General features: G+C 41.4%; 1 protein-coding gene across 3 annotated transcripts; it reads left to right on the forward strand.

Moving 5' to 3' along the window:
* Positions 1 to 245: 245 nt before the first annotated feature.
* On the forward strand, positions 246 to 4,653 carry rassf10a (Ras association domain family member 10a). 3 transcript variants are annotated; one of them, XM_025908935.1, is made up of 2 exons: positions 246 to 403; positions 666 to 4,653. In XM_025908935.1, the coding sequence occupies exons 1-2, from the start codon at positions 365 to 367 to the stop codon at positions 2,112 to 2,114; spliced, it is 1,488 nt and encodes a 495-aa protein (XP_025764720.1). In that variant the 5' UTR covers positions 246 to 364; the 3' UTR covers positions 2,115 to 4,653. The 3 variants fall into 3 exon arrangements, with proteins under 3 accessions (XP_025764720.1, XP_005449413.1, XP_005449414.1); XM_005449356.4 differs by having other exon boundaries at positions 247 to 403; positions 603 to 4,653; XM_005449357.4 differs by having other exon boundaries at positions 257 to 403; positions 597 to 4,653.
* Positions 4,654 to 21,536: the final 16,883 nt, after the last annotated feature.

Genomic DNA, 21,536 nt, shown 5'->3' on the forward strand with positions numbered 1-21,536 from the left:
GTTATTAAGTCACGCACGGAATTAGTTTGATAAGTGTGTTTCAGACAGTTATCAGGAGGGAACTTTGTCTTAACCCTCAGTACCGACTTTCTACTTTACAAAGGCTGGCATATCAGTCCAGATTACCTTTGTTATCAAGAGTTAGAAAGTGTGTATGTGTGTGTGTGAATGTGTGTGTGTGTGTAAGTGAGAGAGAGGGGGCAAGAGAGAGACAGAGAGGAGGCAGGAGGCGTGTCCCAGCGTTACAGCACCCTCCTGTTTTGTCCTACACACCAGAGCAGCTTGCCCCGACGCAAGGACGCACTCCTCATCTCCTCTCCGGAGCAGCGTGCAGGGCTCAGATCGATATGCCGGGGAGAGAGCCATGAGGTCCCAGCAGACTGCCCCAAAACAGACCACGGAGGTAAATAAATATATGTCATTTTTTTTTCTTTTTAGAAATAAGGGAGATATTTTTAAGCGTAATGAGGTTACATGTCCGGACTTCTGAGCGCATTTCAAGTGAGAGCTGATTAACACAGACGAGTGCGCAGAGAATTCCTGATGAATGTTTTGCATCATTAATAAAAATATTTTTGTCTCCTTTATTTTTTGAGTTGCAGCAGACGAAGGCAACAGAGAGGATTCAGTGAGGGAACTTTTTTTCTTTCTTTCTTGGAGTTCAGCCGGAGATGGAGCCGGAGGAGGGAAAGATCTCGGTATGGGTCTGCCGAGAGGAGAAGCTGGTCTCTGGGCTGACGAAGCGAACCACCTGCGCCGACGTGGTCAAAGTACTGCTGGAAGATCAGAACCTGCAGCAGGGCGCCTCGGCAGCGATGCTGTCCGGCTCTCCTCAGTCCTACTGCGTGGTGGAGAAATGGAGAGGCTTCGAGAGGATTTTACCCAACAAGACCAAAATCCTCCGGCTGTGGAGCGCCTGGGGAGACGAGCAAGAGAATGTTCGCTTTGTCCTGGTGAAAAACGAGGCTTCGCTCCCCAATAACGGGCCCCGCAGCGCCGAGGCCCGGGTCGTCCAGAGCCGGGAGAGTGGTGGTCCGGGCGGCTTGCTCAAGGGTACCGCCCGGACCTGCTGGACCGCCGCGGCCGCTGCGGCCAACCTGTCCCAGGAGAAACAGCGGCGCATCGTCAGGAAGGCCTTCAGAAAGTTGGACAAAATGAACAAAAAGAAGGAGCAGACTGTTTCTAAAGATAAAAGCTCGGTGGAAAAGATGGAGACGCTGGTCCACTTGGTGATTTCTCAGGACCACACCATCCGCCAGCAGATCCAGAGGATCAAGGACCTGGACCGGGAGATCGAGCGCTACGAGGCCAAAGTGCACTTCGACCGCATTAAGAGACACGGGGTGAACTACGTGCAGGACACTTACCTTGTAGATTCCACCTCAGGGGCTCCTGCTCTTTCTGATTGTAAGCGCAAAGCGGAGCATCAGGACGCGCGGTGCACGTCGGAGACGCTTGCGCAGTTTGAGGAATACGCGCGCCGGTGCGAGGAGGTGGTGAGGCTGCAAGAGGAGCTGACGGAACGCGAGGCGCTCATGGAGAGCATCACCGGGGAGATCCAGGAGGAGCTGAATCGGCGGTGGATGAAGCGTCGGCGGGAGGAGAGAGGCGCAGAAGCAGCACAGGACGCGGACAGTGTGTCGGAGGAGATGTGTCTCACTGTGTCCGCTCCTCCAGCTGTGGAACCAGATGTTGAGAGTTTGTCTGAAAATGAGCTCGCACTGGAAGAGGAAAGGATCAAAACGCAGCTGGACACCAGCCTTTACATCGGCCTGAGACTGAAGACAGATCTGGACGCCATCAGGGGGGACTTGGACCTGAGTCTGGCACTCTGGGAAACCAAGGAGAGTGAACTGCTGGACCTGCTGGCCAAAGTGGAAACCATGGAGATAGAGCAAGCGAACAACACACTGACCGATGATGGAAAGGGGGAGCTGGGCGCAGTGAGCGCTGATGCAGAGCCAGCATCAGGGGAGAAGAGCGGCGGCTGGGTGGAACAGGCCCGAGGTCTGTCCAAAGCCTGCAACACAAACGATGAGGACTCGGACACGGGGCTGAGCTCCATGCACAGCCAGGACTCTGACAACACACCTGTGTGCGAGTCACTCGTATAGACTCACTTTGCTTGGAAGCACGTTGGACTTTTTTTATGCAATGCCATAAACTCAGGGGCAGAGAAATCAGTGTTGGCAATACTGGGAGATGTTCTCCCCTACCCAAAATGCACCTCTGTATGGATGATGTAGTTCTATAGCAATAATTCTGACATGTAGTCATGCACAATAAGCTAGAAAGGACAGCATGCTTATAGAGAGAGATGCCATGCTGCTCTATAGCTGACCTTTGACCTGTAAGAGGAAGGTCAACAAAGCACCACTTGTTAGGAGAAATAACCTAGAAGAGTATTATAACAAGCCTCTTAAAATCTGTAGTCCTCAAATTAACTTTAAGGCGTCATTGATGGAAGGATGGCTCAGAGGTAACAGCTCGCTTTTGTCAGGGAGTCCGATAACTCGCTGAAGCGACTGAAAGACACGACTAAGTGTTGTTATGCTGAAAGTAGGTCTAATGGCCATGCAAAGTTTCCTTTAAAAGGCCAACATGAAATGTATCTTAATGCACAGTAAAGACTAGTCAGCTATCCACTACTATACAGATAGATGAGTCAGCTAAGAACATGTTAAAGCTCTTTCAGTCCCCAACAAAGTAAATGTGGGATCAGTTCATTGCTTCCTTTTCAAAATAAGACTGGAAACTATAAGCGCTGACTATTATTACCCAGAACTGCCTAATATTCTGAATGATATCAGGGTTTGGACCAATAATACCGTAGAGTTTATGAACTTATACTGATCCCTGATCCAGTCGGCTAAGCAGAGCTGATAGATCGCTCGATATTGTCCTGTCGTACAGTATAGCGTGTCTCTTAAGCACAAGAAGTCATATGTATTTAACCATACTGCTGAGCTCTCACATTCTAGATTTAAAAAGAAAAAATGAACTATTTGATTCTTGTGGTTTTTGATTGCTGTGAGCTTGTGACCCTTTAAACCGATGCAAAGTCAACATCATGCATTATATATTTCCATGAGCTCTTAGCGTTTCAAGTAAGCAAAGCCAGAGAAGGCCAAGTGTTATGTCATGAAGAGCCCTGAACAAGCACCAGGTTTCCAAACCTTTTTTTTTTTTTTTAAGTTGATTTATCTATTTGATTATTAGGTTGGGTTAACAGCAAGAAAAAAGTGCCATCTTTCTAACGAAACAGCTATGGAAAAAAGGGGAACTCCAGCAATGTAGTAATAGATTAGGGGAATCACAGGAAATGGATTGGAAAACAAACAGAAAGAGCAGAGGCTCCTGTTTCTCAAACAGATCCCAAACCTCTGAATCTTCTGGATTTCCTAAAATGCAACTGGATATGATCTCTAATTAGACCCTCCTGCCCCCTCGATGCCCACAGCTTTTAAATCACAGACCAGACCATATGTTAGATAAACATGAGATAAGCTAGGTGTTGTCATGAGGAGTGACAGAAACAGAAAACATCAGCAATTTATTTACATCAGCTGGGGATTGCGTCTCCTGATGAGTACTTTGAATTTGGTTAGCGAAATTGACGGAGTGCCCCTTAAATCTGAGTCTGGATTATTGTAGTGGAACATTGGTTTGCTGCTCTGAGCAGTGTTGTTAGCATGAAAAGCTTCTTACTGAAGCATAATCAATGTGAACAGACAAAAAAAGCCAGATGTTTATATCAAAGTTTAAGTCGAGGAATTGCCACACGCATTTGTGTAACAAACTGAAACAGCAGGTTTACATGTGTGAACGTGCACGTTAGTTATTTACATTATGGTAGATATGTTTTTTGCCCAATCAGCAAAATAAATCCCAACACAAGGGACCCCCCCACGCCCCCCACAAAAAAAAAACCACAAGGGAAATATAGGCCACAATCCACACATTTCCATAAGTGAGATTTAACCTTGAATTTGTTTTTATTTCCAGTTTAAATAGGTACAACAACATCACTGAAAATAGATACATGAAAACCACGTAAGATTTTGACATCCATAATAATCTGTTTAAAGCTGGAATAAATAACAAGTTAATGTTTTAAGTTATTTTGGGGTTGTCTTCCTCTCACTTGTGCTCATGTTTATTAGAATTATTACCAACATAGGACAGTCTTGCCAGGGGTGCCACTGCGGAGGCCCCCTTGGTGGCGCCCCTGCTGCAAGGGGAGGGGTCAGAAGCAGAAGCTAATATATATATATCATTATTTTAAGATCGTCCTTCAAATAAATCATTTACCCTGTGTTATGTCAGCATTGTGTGATTTCAGATCGTGACTCTGTCTACCTGTAAATGGTGAGAAGTAACACTTTATGACACATAGCTGATAATACTGTGTCTGTGGAGTTCGCTGTGATGTGTCTCCTCACACCAAAATGACCTGCGTGTAGCTCATTTATGTCGCTTGATCAGGAACAGTTTGGGTGTCTTAGTTTGGGACATTCAGCCTGCTTTTTCTAGATAGATGGCTCTAGATTAGTAACTGTGAGGCTACAGCTACAGAAGTCACGCCATGACGCCAGTCAGCACAATATTACACACGACTGTTAGTGTTGAAATAAATGGGGGAAAAAACCTGAATCAGTGTGTGGCTTTATTCGGTATGACTGACAGGGCTGAATGTATTTTGATCTCAAGCACGTCAGTGTTTTCACACCTCGATTAAAAGATGACTTCCTCCCTCTGCTAAACACCTTTTCCACACACAAGTTTGGGTTTAGCCTGCATGTAGGGGTTAGGGATAGGAAGATACTTTGCATACCTCTAGGCCACAGAGCTTGACAGCGAAAGATGTGTGTGTGTGTTGGTAGATTGTGGACTACCTCTCCTGTTATCCTTTCGTACTCGTCATGCATAGTTGTGTTTAATCGCTGCCTCTTGATCACTCTTGCATGAACTCCTGCATTAATTATGACAGGATGAAACGGAGATCTGAACATACAGAGCACAGCTGTACAGCTCAGGTTACTGGTTAGTAACACTTCCCTTCACATGGTCCTCAGGGGGTGTCTTAAAGGGTCAATTCACCACTTTATTAAAAACATACATTCTCACTTAGTCCTATCATCTCACTTTTTGTGGCACTCACACTGATGATAAATAGCTTTTTTAAAATATTCATAAGTACAATGCTATTTTAGAAACACCGTCCTGCGTATCTGGATCATCCACAGACTTTAGTGTGGATAGTTTTGGATAGAATAATTTTCTTAGATGAAACAGGAGTGCTCTATTCACGTCTTCTGTGTTGGTTCTACAAATCCAAGAACAAGGCAAACTTAATTCAGTCAAAAGCTCCAAAAACTTTAGAGTGATACTATTTTTCCAACTCCTGTTTCCAAAGTCAAGAATGAGTTTTCAGAACCGAGCAGAGAAAATGATTCATATCCAAGCGTAGACTAGCTGTAGTCTAAATATCTTATAGTGTGTACTTTTCCTTAACGCATTAACTCGCGCTCCTTTCTTCAGGCCTCGCAGACAAGTCAGCGCTACTGTCAGCTTAACCAAAAGAATTCGAGATATTTCCTTGAACTTAGGTTGTAATTTGGTACAAGTTTTCCTTGTTTGGCGATGTGTCGCTCTGATCAGTTTTCCCCTCCCTGCCGTTGGCATGATTAGTATTATCTGCAGAGCCCGTGTCTACAGAATAAGCCTTGTTTCTACAACCTAACCTTCAAAGGGGGAAATGGTCTTAAGTGTAGAGAGAAAACGTGTTTACCAAACAGGCACAGAGTATTAGCATCTTTGTGGGAATTCCAGAAAAGTGTGTGAGTAGGAAAACGCGGACAATTGTTCCCCAGAGAGATGTGGAAAGAACCAGGAACTACAAATTTATGCTTACTTCTACTGATCATTTGATCTGGAGGCACTGAAAGAAGCTGAGGCTAAAACTGGGTGATAACACTAAGTTTAAATTTTATAGAAATTTAGCCTTGAGTGAAGCTTTCAGTAGAACCATTCAGCTGAAGTCAATGAGCATAAAAGAGTGATTTTGATTTACAGAAGCATCGTTAAAGTTAAGTCCTGAGAGAAAGAATGTCATTGAAAGTATACAAATTAAAAGATTACATCAGAAATCAGTAAAAACACACAGTGTATGAAGAGAGGAGTGGGAGTGGTGCTGAAGACCTTAACCAATGAAAGCAGCCATTGAAGCAAATTTAAATGTGTTGAACTGACGTTAAAATAATACAGTTTTTCAATGAAATACCAGGTGAAATAATAGACTGTATATAAGTGATGGACACTGCAATTTGAAGCCTTAATGTGAGATTCAGCAGACGCCATATCAGCCAAACAGTTATCTTGTTTACCATCAGCTGTAAGCGTGCAACACAAATGAACAGCAGACTTCTGGGAGACACTCTGTATGTCACAATACTTCCAACGTCAAATATTAAATAAAATCCTCTAAAATGCACCAACAGCACAAACATGGAGGAGTGGTCTAGTTTAGTGACTCCAACTGTAACCGAAGACACTGATTGGCTACAGCGACCTTCACTAGGACACCTGTCAATCAAAACAGCCGCTCCCCCAGAATCCAGAAAGAGCTCACTTCCTGTGGTGGCTTTTCTGCTCTCTGTGACAGTAAACATGCTTTTTAATGCTGCAAAGTTGAACATTTTATCACAGGAGTCAGGGAAGGACTCACTTTTGGAGTCACCCTCAAGCAGCCATGAGAGGAAGTCAAGTTTTTGGTATTTCCTCGTGTCCTTCATTCTTCATCACCAAGGTTACAAGTGATAAATCAGGTTTCCTTGGAAGAAGTTAACGGTAATGAAACTTTACAACTGGGGTCTAAACTGGGGGGACGTTAGCCTCACGGTGCATGCACGAGGCGAGGGCATGCTACACCTTCACTTTAGAATTGGTAACCCTTAAGGATGAAACAGATTTGACAGTTTTTGCATGTGTATTAATTCTGTGACAGCGTGATTCTCTTTGAATGTCTGCATCAGCATCGCTGCGAACGCCACAGAGTCTACGTGCAGCAAAACATATTTCAAACTTCAGTACTGTCATGTGTAGATAAGACATTTTCCCAGAGGGGTCGTCTCACATCAGTCACATCAGCCAACTGTGAGCCTGCTGATCTGGGTCTCATCTAAACGTGTCACTCAGGATGCCTGCAGTCATCTGATACCATCTGTTTTATTCCTGCTCTGACGGGTTAAATCCATCTGGGTTCTCATTCACTGCTTAAATCCACCAGTGGTGGTGGAGTCCATCCATGCTGGATTGACGTAAGACGCTGGAGTGATCCAAGCTGGCAAACGACACCCACTTTCTCCTGTGTCTTCAGGAACAGAGTTTCAGTTACACCAGCAGCTCTTCTTTTTCCTCTTTACTTTCTTTCCTTCTGCTTTCTTTGACACTCTTTTCCCATTATTGTTCTCCACACGTTTAAGGTTATTTTTTGCCCCTTAATATGATAACAGATAAATATTTTTTACACATGAATGTCTGCATAAAAGGAGCATTTTGCTGCTTTTTTTTTTTTTTTTTTTTTTTAAAGAGAGAATATGATTTGCTTACCTGTGCATAAATTCAGAGACAGTATAACTATACTATATATGAAGTAATTTATGAAATGATTCCTTAATGGCAAAGATGACAGCTGTCCTACAACACCCCACAAAACAGCCTTGAAATAGCTCATCTAGGAAACATATGAGCGACTCATATTGTTGCACTGACACAAGCTCAGTTGAGTTTTACGGCAGCTTCCCTGTGGTTGGAGGCATATCGACTGGCTGTCGTAATAGAGATGTATGAGGTCTAAATAAAAAGTTCTAAGAACAGGTCCATGAGACTCAAAACCCTTACCCCATTTAAAAGCGGCTGATCTCACATTCAGAGTATTCTTCGCGTTCACCTCTGGACCATTTTCAGCATTTAAAGTCTTTCTGTGTTTTGTTTTGTGATCTTAATCCGATTGGAGGTTCACTGGTGATTTTATACATGCAGTTTATATTCCAGTGATGACTGAAATCAAACTAATGGATCTCCTTGCATTCACTTATTTAGTTTCTTAAAATAATTGCCTGGTGGTGTTAGCAAAATTACCGAAAAGTAGTAAAAATTGCTTCTAAAAGGGCTTTGCTAAAGTCTTATTCTATTCAACGTTTATGGCTCAGCTCAAAAAGTGAGACAGAGCGAAATCAACTTTTTGGTTGTTTTTTTTTTGGAATCTTTCAGAAAGATGAATTTTATTTAAATGACTATATCAAAAATGCTGATCGACGGCCAACAGAGCACGATGAGGTCCAGTAAAAAGTGGCAGGCCTGCTGAGCCTCCTATGTACTTTTATACACACTTCATAAGCAATTAAGCCAAATCTCCACCCATCTCATGTTTTATTCTAGAGTGAGACTTTTTTTGGGAATGCAGAAGGATTGTCTGTTTTCTCTTTCCAGCAATGACAGCTGCACAGAACGTGTCAATTTTAATAAACATGCACAATTTTAAGAAAACTTACATTTTCTGTAAAACAAAAAGTACTGAAATATATTGAAAACTGATACTGTGAATTGTTATAACTCTGCTACATCAAAACAAAGACTTACTGATTGCATCAAAAAACAAAAGCTGAAAAATCAGAAAACCATGTAACTCCATGTAAAACCAGATCTGTCGTCCAACTGTTTGGTTTAGAATTGGTTTAAAGAAATTAAATACACTGAGTGAGAGTTCAGTTTTCGAGAGATTGGGAGGTGTATTAGTTAACTTTAGACGTAACAAGGCCAGCTGTTCACCTGCACTTCTAGTCTTTATGTGAAAAACTAGGGTAATCCCATTTGGACTGTGGCTCCACACTGACTCCACAATCTGCCTTCCCACTCGGAGATTGGCCAGGTTTGCAAACAGGAAATAAGTTAGGGCTTTAATTTTTACCCATAGTGCGAGGCAGTTATCAAACATTTTAACAGACACCATTACAAACTACAGTCTTTGGTGTAAATGTTGTGTATTTGTATGTCCACCAACCCCAGCATCTTCCTCTTAGTCTGATGCAGTTCATAAATGTAAGGCTTTATTACCAAAATGACACCAAACAAACAAAACTCACACTGTGAACATCATCCAGAAACCAAATCTTAATCCTTCAGGAGTTGATAGTGTGCTGACTTGTAACGAGGTCTGAGCCACTCTTTTTTCTCACTGAAGTGTGTCTAAACACACAGCTTGCGGTTCGGTTTGCACGAACGTGCTTTTTTCCACTGTAAACACTGGTCACTGTAAGAATTCGTAGCGCTCAACGTGTATCCAAGTGAACCACAGAATAAACTGCACACTGTTGTGCAATCAGACAAACAAAACATGCAGTAATAGGAAGGCTGTAATTACTCTTAAACAGCCACTAACTACATGGGTTTTGTGTGTGTGTGTGTGTGTTTCTGACCTCCTGGTGCCATGCTTGGCATACTCACTGCAAAACCATTCAATTTACTCAAAAGACTGGAAATTATGTAACTTGGCATTTAGGCTGCTGGGGATACATTCAGTGTGTGTGTGTGTGTGTGTCACTGAGATAAATAGAGACAAGCAGTGATGAGAAGACAAGAGGAGAGGGTGATACAGTTAGATTATGCAATTTTGTTAGAGTGTTTTGTGTGTGTGCAACTGTGTGTGTGTGTGTTTGACCCCCTGGTGCTGTGTTTGGCACAGACAGTGTGGGGTGGTATAAGGCCCAGTTAGCAGCAGCTGCTCACATCTTTAAACCAAAAACACCACGGTTTATGTAACCAGACCTGGAAAAACGTGCAAAGACAACATGCATAATGTATGCACAATGGCTGAGTGTAAATACGACTTAACTAGCAGTTTATCGACATGGAGTTACTATAATTATATATAAACTCACCTGCAGGGACCAGATGTAATACTGAGGGACACAAGAAATGAGAAGTGGGGTGAGAGCGTGGGGCATGAGAATGAGAAAAAAAGACGTATGTAGTGAATGAGTGTATGGGTTGTGGTTCTGTTGCTGACATTCAGGTAAATTATCTCAAACAGATGCAACATGCAAGCACTGATGTGCTTTTTGAACCTCTCAATGATGGAAACGCTTTGAATTTTTGAAGCAAACTTAATTTTGCAGCCGGTGAAAGTCTTCACCAGCTGTCAAGCTCTTTCGCTGCTTTTCCCACTGATAAATTATTTCTTCCTTCTTTTAAACTATAGAAAATCTACGTGTGATTTTTGGATTCACCCTATTGGCCATCTGCCTCTGTGGCCTTTAAAAACCTGAGTTCATATGCATACATACAGGCGGGCGGGGATTTATGGACAGCACGCGTGACAACAATGATGTAACATTGTTACGTAGAATGAACTGAAAACCTCATAATAAAAAACAAAAGAAAAACAGACAAAAGCTTACAACCACACAGCAAACTGAATAAATGAGTTTCTCCGAGTCCTTCAGGCCGAGGACGCGGATACACAAACAGCTGTCCAGCCTGGACAAAAGAGGATAGTGTTTGAAAGAGTGTGTGTGTGTGTGTGTGTGTGTGTGTGTGTGTGTGTGTGTGTGTGTGTGTGCACGTGCAGTTGTGTGTTAAGTTAATCCCTGATGACAGCTTGCAGACAGACATACAGACAGAGCTGTGTGTGTGTGTTTAGTATTTGTGGAGTAAGATGGTCATCCTGTGTCTTCCAAATCATTTCATGTCACAACAGATCTGATGGACATTTCAGTGGAGACACATTCAAACACTATCTGGGCACCGGATCCTCGTCAGGAAATGTGAGACTGAAAGGTAAAATAGATGGAGAGCGTCTGTTAAAGCAATGCATTCATTTGCCCTTTAAAGCTGTGAGTGTGTCGGGCACCCGTGGGTCACACAGCTGGTGACAGATGCAGCTTAATTTCTAGTGCAGCATTTTAAAAACACCTCGTTAGCAGCTCACCATGTCAAAATCTAATCCTCATTGAAAGGCTTTAACAGAATTTAATTTGGAGTGTGAGAAAGGGGCGGAGGTATTCTTAGGATGTGTTTATTCTCTGTGGCCTGATTGATATTGTGCATTTCAGCTGATTCTATCTGGCAGCGATCAGCCACTGCGATAAGACTGAAAGCCACAGCTCGTCTTTCTGCTGTGTCCTTAACTGGCCTCTCGCTTTTCAGAAGCCAGCTTGTTGGAAATTATCTGCAAAGTGATGAGACATCAACTTATGTTTACTGAATAAGAGTAAAAATGAAAGCTATACCTGCAGGACTTTTCTTTATGGGGCTACACGTGTTTTACCACCACCACCACCACTAACAACAACACTTTACTCTTTTTTTTTTTTTGCATATCTTGATTAATATTTTCACTGCCTGTTATACAATAATTCTTTTGCCTCACATACTATACTATACTACTATTTATACTTATATCACACAAGCATGTATTTATTCTATTTTTTTTATTATTTTATTCATCTATTTTTTAGCTATTTTATTTTATTTATCTATATATTAATTAATTTAATTTTTGGCATTTAAATTGGTGGTCATTCATAGTCAAAATTAAGTGTAGACAGCAGTTTAAATATTTATTTTAACAGATGTAGGATTCTTACAGAATCCACTGTCAAATGTGCTATGCCTAAAATCAGATAGACAGTGTAGCACTAGCAAAAAGCTGCTATATACCATCAACTTAAGTTAAATATATACAGTCGAGGGTTGAAGTTGCAAAGCAATACGACATCCCACAGCCCACTTACAATCTCACCACATCTCTTTTTTCTTCTCATCATAGTGATGCATTCATGGTGCAGATGCAAATGAAGTTGTGGTTGTGGTACTACCTAGCTAGCATCTAGCATATAAAGAGTAGTGATTTCAAGAAGCTCAGCAAATGTGATGAATGTGTTCAGATTTGTACTTTCAGCTAGCAGACACACCCTCTGGAAAAGAGTCTCTGTGCAGTTTGCCACAGAATGAATCTGCTATCTAAATATACAGTTTTTTTTATTAATGTGCAACACAGAGATAGAGAAAGAGAAGACAGGAGAGGAGAATGAGAGATTATGTTTAAAAGTATAAACTGCTAAGCAAGTCAAAAGTGGCAATTTAAGTCTTAAATATCATGTCCTAATTAATTTTAGAGCTTTTAAATGAGATATTAGATCTAACTAACCCTAGCTAAGTTGGTTAGCAAACAGAGTCATAAGACTAGCCCCAGTAAAACTGATCGTGTTGAGAATATGAATGTCCATACTGGATTGGAAAAAAGTCCATCAAGTGGGTAACTACAAGAACACCTCCCATCAGACACCGCAGTAGGATTGTGCAGTCACTCTGGCACATTAGAGTTTCCTCCATCATTAACCTTTTATCATAGCCTACACAGAGCCCTGACCCCGTGCAACAAGTCACTTAGCTCATGATTTATAATGCTTGTCAGTGATATTATTTATTTAAACACATTTTTACCCCAGGGTAGAATGTGTCTAAATACACATCCTCTATGAAATCCACCAAGGCCGACAACTGAGTAAGAGAGTCAGACCATAAATAATGAAGCAGAAACAGCTTGTAGGGCCAGAGCTGCTGTTCTGCCATGTCAGCCTGTATTAAGACAGGGACTGATGAGGACAGCAAGGGTGGAACATAATCATACGTTTTACTTAGAGAATCACAATCTGGTGGCAACACTAATGAGCATGTCAACATGCATTAGCAGGCTTGTACTTTAAGAGACCAGCAGGCAAAAAGAGACCAGGGAGGAGTTTTTAATAGCATGAATTTGAGCTGTGTGGTTTACAACTTTCAACGTGAAGATACTGGTTAAAACTCAGTAAAGAGCAAGCGTCCCTGACGCCGAGAGGGAAACTTAATCCTCTGCAGCATCGGGGATTTACAGATGTGTTAGCACTTTGTGACAGTTTGTCCTCAAATAATAAAAGCAGCTGGCAGCAGCGCATTGGTTAATGCAGGTGCGAGAGCAATGACAGGAACAAGATACTCCAGTCATGAAATAAGCTTGCTTCAGTTTTCTGGCAGGAAATCTGACTCAACACAAACTACTTCTGTTTTATTTTGACTGCATTTGTCTGCCTGCTGCAGCAGTGCTGTCTGACATGGTCGAATCCTTCAATCCTTCTTATCCACAGTCGTGTCACAGACAGTGTCTGGAGGCCAAAATACATCAGAACAGTTGATTGTTTAGCACGGCTGATATTTAACACCACGTTCATCCTTTGGCTACACATCATGCCGGTTTATTGAAGCAACTGCAAATATACAAACAAATTCCTGCTCGGCTCCGTGTCTCTTTGACGCTTTCTGTTCTTAAGCTCTGTCGCAGCATTTCTGGAAGAGAAAGAAAACAGGCAGGGAAATGTTTTCATGCTTTTGTATTAAAAACACATCCCCAGGTCTTTAGGAGGAAAAAAGACGATTAAATTTTTACCAGCTGCAGTTAAGGAGAAACATTTATTGAGCACACCTTAATGTTTTCCAGAAGACAGATTTATCCCTCACAGTTTTCTAGCTTAGTGGTATTAAGGAGTTACATGCTCTTACTATCTCAGTGTACAAAGTTCATCTCCAGCTCCTCCAGCTAGTGAGGCTTGTTAGATTTGGTCAGAGACAAGAATCACTGCTACTGGTGAAATGTTACTTACAAATGTTAGATACAGAAACAAAAGCACATTTATAAATAGTGACACCTGTGAGAGAAGTCATGATAAACACACTGGAACAGAATAAAGGGTAGAGTGATTATCAGCCTGGCTGATTATTGTATATATCTAATGATCCATATGCTTATTTAATACAAGTATTGATATAATCAATTCATTTTCACAGAGAACCACTGCTTTGGTTCTCTGTGACCAATACTGTTTATTTATTAATTAAAGCTTTATTGCTCTTTAAATTAGACAAAAATAAAATCAACATTTATGCTAAATAAGAAATGATTATGTTTTGTGCATCAGGACATAGAGGTTAGGCTCTGGAGCAAGGATTAGCAAATGCATCAGCATCGGTCTTAGTCTAGGAAGAGTTATTATTATTATTATTATTATTATTATTATTATTATTATTATTAGTCCATCATTCTACAGAGAGATTATTCACAAATATAAAACACTCAGGATCGCTGCCAACCTTCTCAGAAGTGGACGTCCCAGAAAGATCTGCTCAGAGAAACTGCAAACAAACTCAAGAGCTACATCTGAGATTCTGTAGGCCTCAGTTATTGTGTTAAATCTTAAAGTTCATGACAGTAAGACTGAACAAGTATGACTCGTTTGGACGGGTTGCCAGGAGAAAGACTCCTCTCTGTAAAAAGAACTCATATAACCTGTGAAGTGGATAAAACCCTGCTCTGTTAACTGTAACTCAGATTTGTAAAATCTTTTACATGACCCCTGTGCTGAGGACAACTTTAAACTTGGAATCCCATCCATATATAACATAATCCAACACAATTGTGTTTGCATTGGATTGTTCTGGCACTCCTTCCTGAAAGTGTCCTGTCACATTTAGTCACTTATTACAGAAGAAAAAAAAAGCTGGATGGAAAAAGAACAAGATGGAGAGAGAGAGGAGCCGTGAAAGGGGAGTGCAGGAGCAGATGATAAACAAGAGGAATGAGACACTGTGATTTATACGGCGAGGAGGGAGCTGGGCTTTGACGTTGATGAACTTGATGAGCCGGTTCTTTCTTTTCCTCTTCTTTCGCTTTCATTCAGACTCTTCAATCATTCCTGCAGCTCTGTTCCTGCCAGTCAATTAAGGCAGACGCCAGCAAGGAGGGCGGAGAGATGATCAATATTTCACAAAAGCAGCTCAGCGAGACAGAGCGAGTGCCGGTGGTGACGCCAGAGACACAAAGACACAAACAAACAAAAAAAAAGCTCCAGAGTCCAAAAACTAAAGTCAGTCCTATATACGAGTTCCATCAGTTGGTGTGAACAGAACAGAGAGGTGTGGGTTTGATCAGCGGAGGCATAAGATTTATTAGACTTCAGCTGCCGATGTCCTCTGTAATCTCAAAAGTTGCATGAAAGTTGTTGAGGCAGTAGTTATGACTTGACTGCTGTTACTCTGTTTCAGTGCCAGAGGAAAGCTGATGCTGCACTCCTTAACTTTTTCATTAGCTCTTCCTGCGCCAGTGTTTTGTGACCTCAGAGGAAAATGACTCAGTTTGATAATAACTTAGCAGTGTGCGGCAAAGCGCGATGAGATAATTGAAGAACGTATCGCTCAAACATCAGGTGCCTTCCTATTTTTAAGTCACGGTGCACAAATTCTTATGATAGAAAATCCAAAGAGCGTGGGCTCTTTTTGTGCTGATGAGATCATTTTCCAAGTCTGTGCACTTACTTTCTAATCAAATGTTTAATCAAAATCATGCAAATTCTGATTAGAAGAGAAGTTTGAACTTTTGAGTGATTTCCTCTTTTGATAAACATGTATAGTCAGTACTTTTGGAGCGGGATGGTTAGCAGCACTTTCAAGCTTTCCTACATACTCATATTGACTAAAGTGCACCTTTAGATTTCTCACGAGGTCCCTTACACTTTGCAACCTCTCTTTCATATCTCAGCTTTAAATTGTGTGCATTCTGCTGAGCACAAATCTTTTAAACTAATTTGAAATTTCGATAAATTTCATACAAAAGATCTGCAGTAATAGTGACGCCTACAGTGAGTGGCTTTTCATATTACTTTACTAGCAGCCATATACCAGATATAGTTGTGGTCAAAGTCTTAAATACACTCATGAACATGAATGGGTTTGTTTAATTGGACCATTGTACAGCTTATGTCTTTCATGCCTTTAAAAAGAATTGGGTAAACCAGTTAGAATTTGATCTTTTTAGGATTTTCTCTAATCCACACATGCTCAGAAGTATACACCAAGTATACGCCAACATTTGGTTAAATAGCAAGGTGCACTTCAACTCATTTTCCAGCACAGACGTGGCTTCTAATCGCAGTCCACGCACTTCACAAATGTTCAGCTTTGGGAAGCCCAGAAGCTTAATAGTAGTCTGCTTTATCCACTCCATGCGTTTGGGATAACTGTCCTGTTGAAACATCCAGATAAGTTTCAATTGTCTGTTAATACAGGTGAAGTTGAAAAAATCTGGACGTAGTCATTCTCATTCTTCATTATTAGATTTGTACTACTACCGCTTGCAAAACAGCCCCAGAGCGTGATGCTACCACCGCCATTAGCTGAAGTAAAAACACAGAAAAAAGAAAAAAAAAAAAAAAATTAAAACAAGAAGTAAACTTAAATGAAAACAGTTCAGAGGCTTTTATCATTTCACTGAATTCTGTCTCCTATGACCTATGAATGAATCTTAGTACACCATGTGGAAATCCCATTATATTGTGGAAAAGTGTAATAATTCTGTAAATGAAAGAAAAGAGGGGACTATTACTGATTAGGCTGATGTTGTTCCTAGAGTATTTAAAAGTAGAATAGGAGGGAGAGCCTTCAGTTTTCAGGCTCCTCTTCTGTGGAACCAGCTTCCAGTTTGGATTCGGGAGACAGACACTATCTCTACTTTTAAGATTAGGCTTCAAACTTTCCTTTTTGCTAAAGCATATAGTTAGGGCTGGACCAGGTGACCCTGAATCCTCCCTTAGCTATACTGCAATAGACGTAGGCTGCCGGGGGATTCCCATGATGCATTGAGTTTTTCCTTTGCAGTCACCTTTCTCACTCACTATGTGTTACAGTTTTTCTCAAATGCTAAAACACATTTCACAAACGTTCCCACCATGTTCCCCAATGTCTAAACACAACACCCTTTTCTAAAGCTACATAAACACAACCACACCTTCCCACTGCAAAACTCAAACTTTCACACCAAAAGAGCAGCTCGGAGCTTTCAAAAATGTAAACACTATACACATCATTACACACTACAGCAAAACAATTGAAAACACAATGCTCAATTTGTGAGAAGGTTCTTTGTTTCATAACTGCCAATGCATATTTTTCGAAACTATACAGTAACGGATCGTCGTAGATCTCTGCAAAGGATTAGGCATTTAGATTTGTGAGTTTCATATGAAGAGTATAAATCTATAGAAAATCCTGCATGTACGTACACTACTGTAACACAACTCAATGCAAAAACAGAATCTATTGCACACAACAGTACTCTTGAAAACATGATCAGGGTGTGAAGTTTTTTTATTTACTTTATTCACACCACACACACACCAAATCACTGTGCAGCATCGTGTCGCTGAGCTGCATCGGGCCACATCACCTCATCCACATTGCAGGCTATGTTGTCTCTCGCCAGGCACCGCGAAAAACGCCCTGGAATAGCGAATCCATCCTTGGAAGGCCTCTGCTGGGATGTCAACACAGGCCAGCTCCATTGCCCTTAGGAGGTTCTCTCTTGTGTATGGTTGTCTGTCATAAACCTTCCATCTTCACGATGACAAGAACTCCTCTATAGGGTTCAGGAAAGGGGAGTAGGGTGGCAGACAGACGTTTAAAAAGTGGTCACTGTTGGTGGTGAACCACTCTCTGATTTGGTTTGTTCTGTGGAAGTGGACATTGTCTCAAATGATCACATAAATGTGATGTGCGGGCCCAGGATGGTGTTGTTGGCGGTCCAGGAGGATGTCTTTTAGCTCCTCTAGGAAGGTGAGGAGACGTTGGGTGTTGTAAGACCCAAGGACAGCATGCCGGTGGACAAGCCCCTCCGAACCCATGAGGGTGATATTACCCCCCCGTTGGCCAGGGACCTCAGTGATGGCTCTTTGGCCAATGATGTTATGGCCTCTTTGCCTTCGTTTCTGCAGGTTGAAGCCTCATCCAGGAAGAGGTACTCATGAGGTCTGGCCATCGCGTCCAACTGTAACATCCTCTGTGGCAATGTGAAAGTGGACAGGTGTTCAGAACAACAGTCAATCAGGGAGCACAGTATTGTCCAGAAGTAATGTACTGAGCAACACAGTATGTCCACTAACTGTACTGTGAACATGGATGTATACTTACTTGCACATACTCGTAACGTAGGTCTTTGTGTCGTGCAGAGTTGCGATCAAAGGGATCGCTGTTTCATCCGCGTCTTTTGGCGCCGGAGAACTCGGTCTATTGTGGCCAAGCTGACATCGTCAATGCTCTCAAAGTTGACATTATCGGCAATGACTTTGTCTCTGATGTCCCGGAGTCTGATGAGGTTGTTCCCACGAACCATATCCACAATGAGGGCTTCTTGTGCCGTTGTAAATATGGCAACCATCCCACCTCTATGTGGCATTCTTTCAACTCTAAAGAAAGAAACATGTGTTGTCAATTGACATGTGTTACAATACAGTCACAACTGATTTGAACTCCTCTTCCTCGTTGGCCTGCTTCTCTTCTTCCAGGGCCAGCTCTTCTCCCTCCTCTGCATCGAATTCCTCTTCCCCTGACTCAGCCTTCATCCATTGTGTTTGTTTGGAATCTGCACTCTGAACTTGCTTTTATACATGTGTTCACAGCATTAGCAAAAAGTGTCTTCAATTTTGAGTCGTTGTGTGTAATGAATGACGCCAGGTATGTTCATTGTGTTCAAATATTGCTGACTGTGGCAAGCATTTTGCATCACATGAGCTTTCATTTGAGAATATGAGCAGAGTTCTTTTGCAACTTGTGTTTTAGCAAGGAAAGATGTGGTTAGATTTGTGACAACGGAGGATTGTGTTCTGTGAATTGTGTCTTCATGTCACATGTGTTTATGATAGTGGTAAATGATGGCTAGATTTAGTAAATGTGTTTAGACAACTGGTCATTTGGTTTAGAGGATTGGCTTTTGTGTTTTAGCATTTGAGAAAAACTGTAATAGACTTCCCTGCATTGAATCATACCTGTTATTAATCTCTGTCTCTCTTCCACAGCACGTCTTTATCCTGTCTTCCTTCTCTCACCCCAACCAGTCGCAGCAGATGGCCCCTCCCCTCCCTGAGCCTGGTTCTGCTGGAGGTTTCTTCCTGTTAAAAGGGAGTTTTTCCTTCCCACTGTCGCCAAAGTGCTTGCTCATAGGGGGTCATATGATTGTTGGGTTTTTCTCTGTATCTATTATTGTACGATCTACTGTGCAATATAAAGCACCTTGAGGCAACTGTTGTTGTGATTTTGCGCTATATAAATAAAATTGAATTGAATTGAAATTGAATTGAATATGGGAATTTTCCATGTTAATGAATATTTTGCACATCAAAATAAAAACCTTGTTAAAAGTTGGTGAATTTGCCCTTTAAGACATACAGCTGGGATAGGATCCAGATGGAAGAGATGCAGTATTGTGCAAAGGTTTTAGCCATTTAAAATAAAGTGAAGAGGCTTTCAAAAATAGTGCCATCCATAGTTTTTATTCATAAGCTGACTTCATGTGAAGTGTACCTTCTAAAGTGGCTGCAACCTTGTCTCAGTATTGTGGCTCTGGATACACACAGAGTACATTAGTTGGATCAATTCATTATTGATTTTGGTCTTTTAATGGAATTTGTTGAGTGTAAGAAAAATGGAGAATATAGCAGGAAGAAAATGTTTTGCACCCCATCTTCTTTCCAGCATGGCAAGATTGTGAAAATCCTCTGGCTCCGTCTTAGCGCCACACCAAAATAGCAAAGACAGAAAAAGATTTGTAGTCTGGATGACAATGTCAGCTGAGGACGCACAAGGCAAGTCAGAGGGAACGCAATGAAATGTAGAGTGCCTCATCTGTTGGAGAAACTGGAGATAAAAGACAGAACAGCTAAAAAATGGCATCGCACACGAGAGCAGTCCTGACATCATTCGTGGATCACAGGAAGGAAAGGCACTCGTCTATTTTAGTCATCGTTGTTCCAGATGGGCAGGGCCGGGTCAAACAGAGCGGAACAGTACGATTCTCCATCACGCTGATAGAAAGAAATCAATTTGTGATGAAAGGTGAAAAATACTAAGGAGCCAATCAAATTAACCTCTCAGTTCTGAAGGCTCACATATACAGAGAGCTTCAGTTTTGTATGCAGAGGTTTTGCAACATCTGCTTTACATGTTTAACAGAAAATGCTGTAAGTTTCAACAACCCAGAGCTACATCAATGGGTCGTCAAGACACCCCCTACTTACTGCGATGATATTAAATCCAAAACTATCTGCCTGGCTGGACACCACTGCTTAAGACAGAAAATACAGCTCTGAAGTTTAGTGATGGTAAGCAGGTGGATTTAGGGAGTTATCTGACGTCAGTCCCAGATTCAGACTACATGATATCTGTATGAAAGTAATCTGACCATAAAACAAAGTGCATAAAAGATTCAGCTTTCTGGTCTGAGAAGTAAAGCTAATGTGGAGGTGCTTTAAACCTGCATTCTTTTTAATTGTCAGCAGGGGGCGACTGATCTGGTTTCAAAATGAAGTATCACCGTGTAGAAGTCTATAAGGAAATAAGAATACTTCTCACCTGGATTATTATCTCGATAAACAGTTTCCAGTCTCAGTTGCTACTTTTAGGCTTTCTGCAACACAGGATGATTTTCATTTAGACAATTATTCTTTCATTTGAAGTCAGATTTGTGGTAAAGGTGGCATCTGATTTAGAGGATTTGTGAATGAGTCGAGTTTAGCCCCTCAGTGCTCAGTGACATGACATTATCTGTTTTCTGTAGCACACTTTTATAGCATTAATCACCAATAGCCCAATCAGCTTGTTCATGCTCAGTGTAGCAAATGAATGTTGCTACACGCTGCTTTGAATCGTAAGACCCATTTAATTGCAGGTCCTGTTTTTCTTTCATGTGTTTCTTGTAGCTGATGATGCCTGAATGGTTGTGAAAGTCTGGAAGATATGACTGGCCTGTCAGTCTGTCATGCGTCAAACATTTAGGACTATAATCATTTTACGCAGTGACTATCTTATCAGACACAAATATTGTGCAGGCTGAACCTAGCACCAGGCAGCAACTGCTACTGGGCAACATAAGTACCAAGGAAAGTCTCAAAGAGGCACCGCCTTAAGGACAAACCAAAGAATAAATGTCAAAATGTTCTTCCATGACTCACCGGCTCCGTACGTCATAACCTGACTATTACTCTAAGGCAGAATTACTTCTGACTGTGCTACTCAGAAATAATAAAATAAAGGATTAATAATAAAATAATAAAGGCAGAATGCAATGACTTGCAAATGTGATAAACCAATATTTTATCTGCAGTAGAACACAGAAAATTTCAAATGTTGAAGCTGAGAAAATTTGAATGTGATTGCAGCAGCACATCTCATGTCAAAAGAGAAATAGCTGATTATTTATCTCTCTATCGTTATGCATGTATGTGAACAGCACTCCACCCGGTTAAACATCAGCCCGGAGTCAACACACACTGCCTGAAGCTGCCTTAACCTCACATTCCTCAAAAAGTGTCAAAAGCACAAACACCAGCCGGTGTTAGGGTTTAAAGGAAATTATTATTTTAAAACACTAAATAATATATTTAGCAACTCTCCTTCTG

The sequence above is a fragment of the Oreochromis niloticus genome, linkage group LG7 (assembly GCF_001858045.2).
Source record: "Oreochromis niloticus isolate F11D_XX linkage group LG7, O_niloticus_UMD_NMBU, whole genome shotgun sequence".
Classification (NCBI taxonomy): Eukaryota; Metazoa; Chordata; class Actinopteri; order Cichliformes; family Cichlidae; genus Oreochromis; species Oreochromis niloticus.

Bases quoted from the DNA above. Each gene is read 5' to 3' on its own strand.
- rassf10a (XM_025908935.1), top strand. From the start codon at position 365: ATGAGGTCCCAGCAGACTGCCCCAAAACAGACCACGGAG. The intron at 404-665 runs GTAAATAAATAT...CTTGGAGTTCAG, and splicing joins CCCCAAAACAGACCACGGAG to CCGGAGATGGAGCCGGAGGA.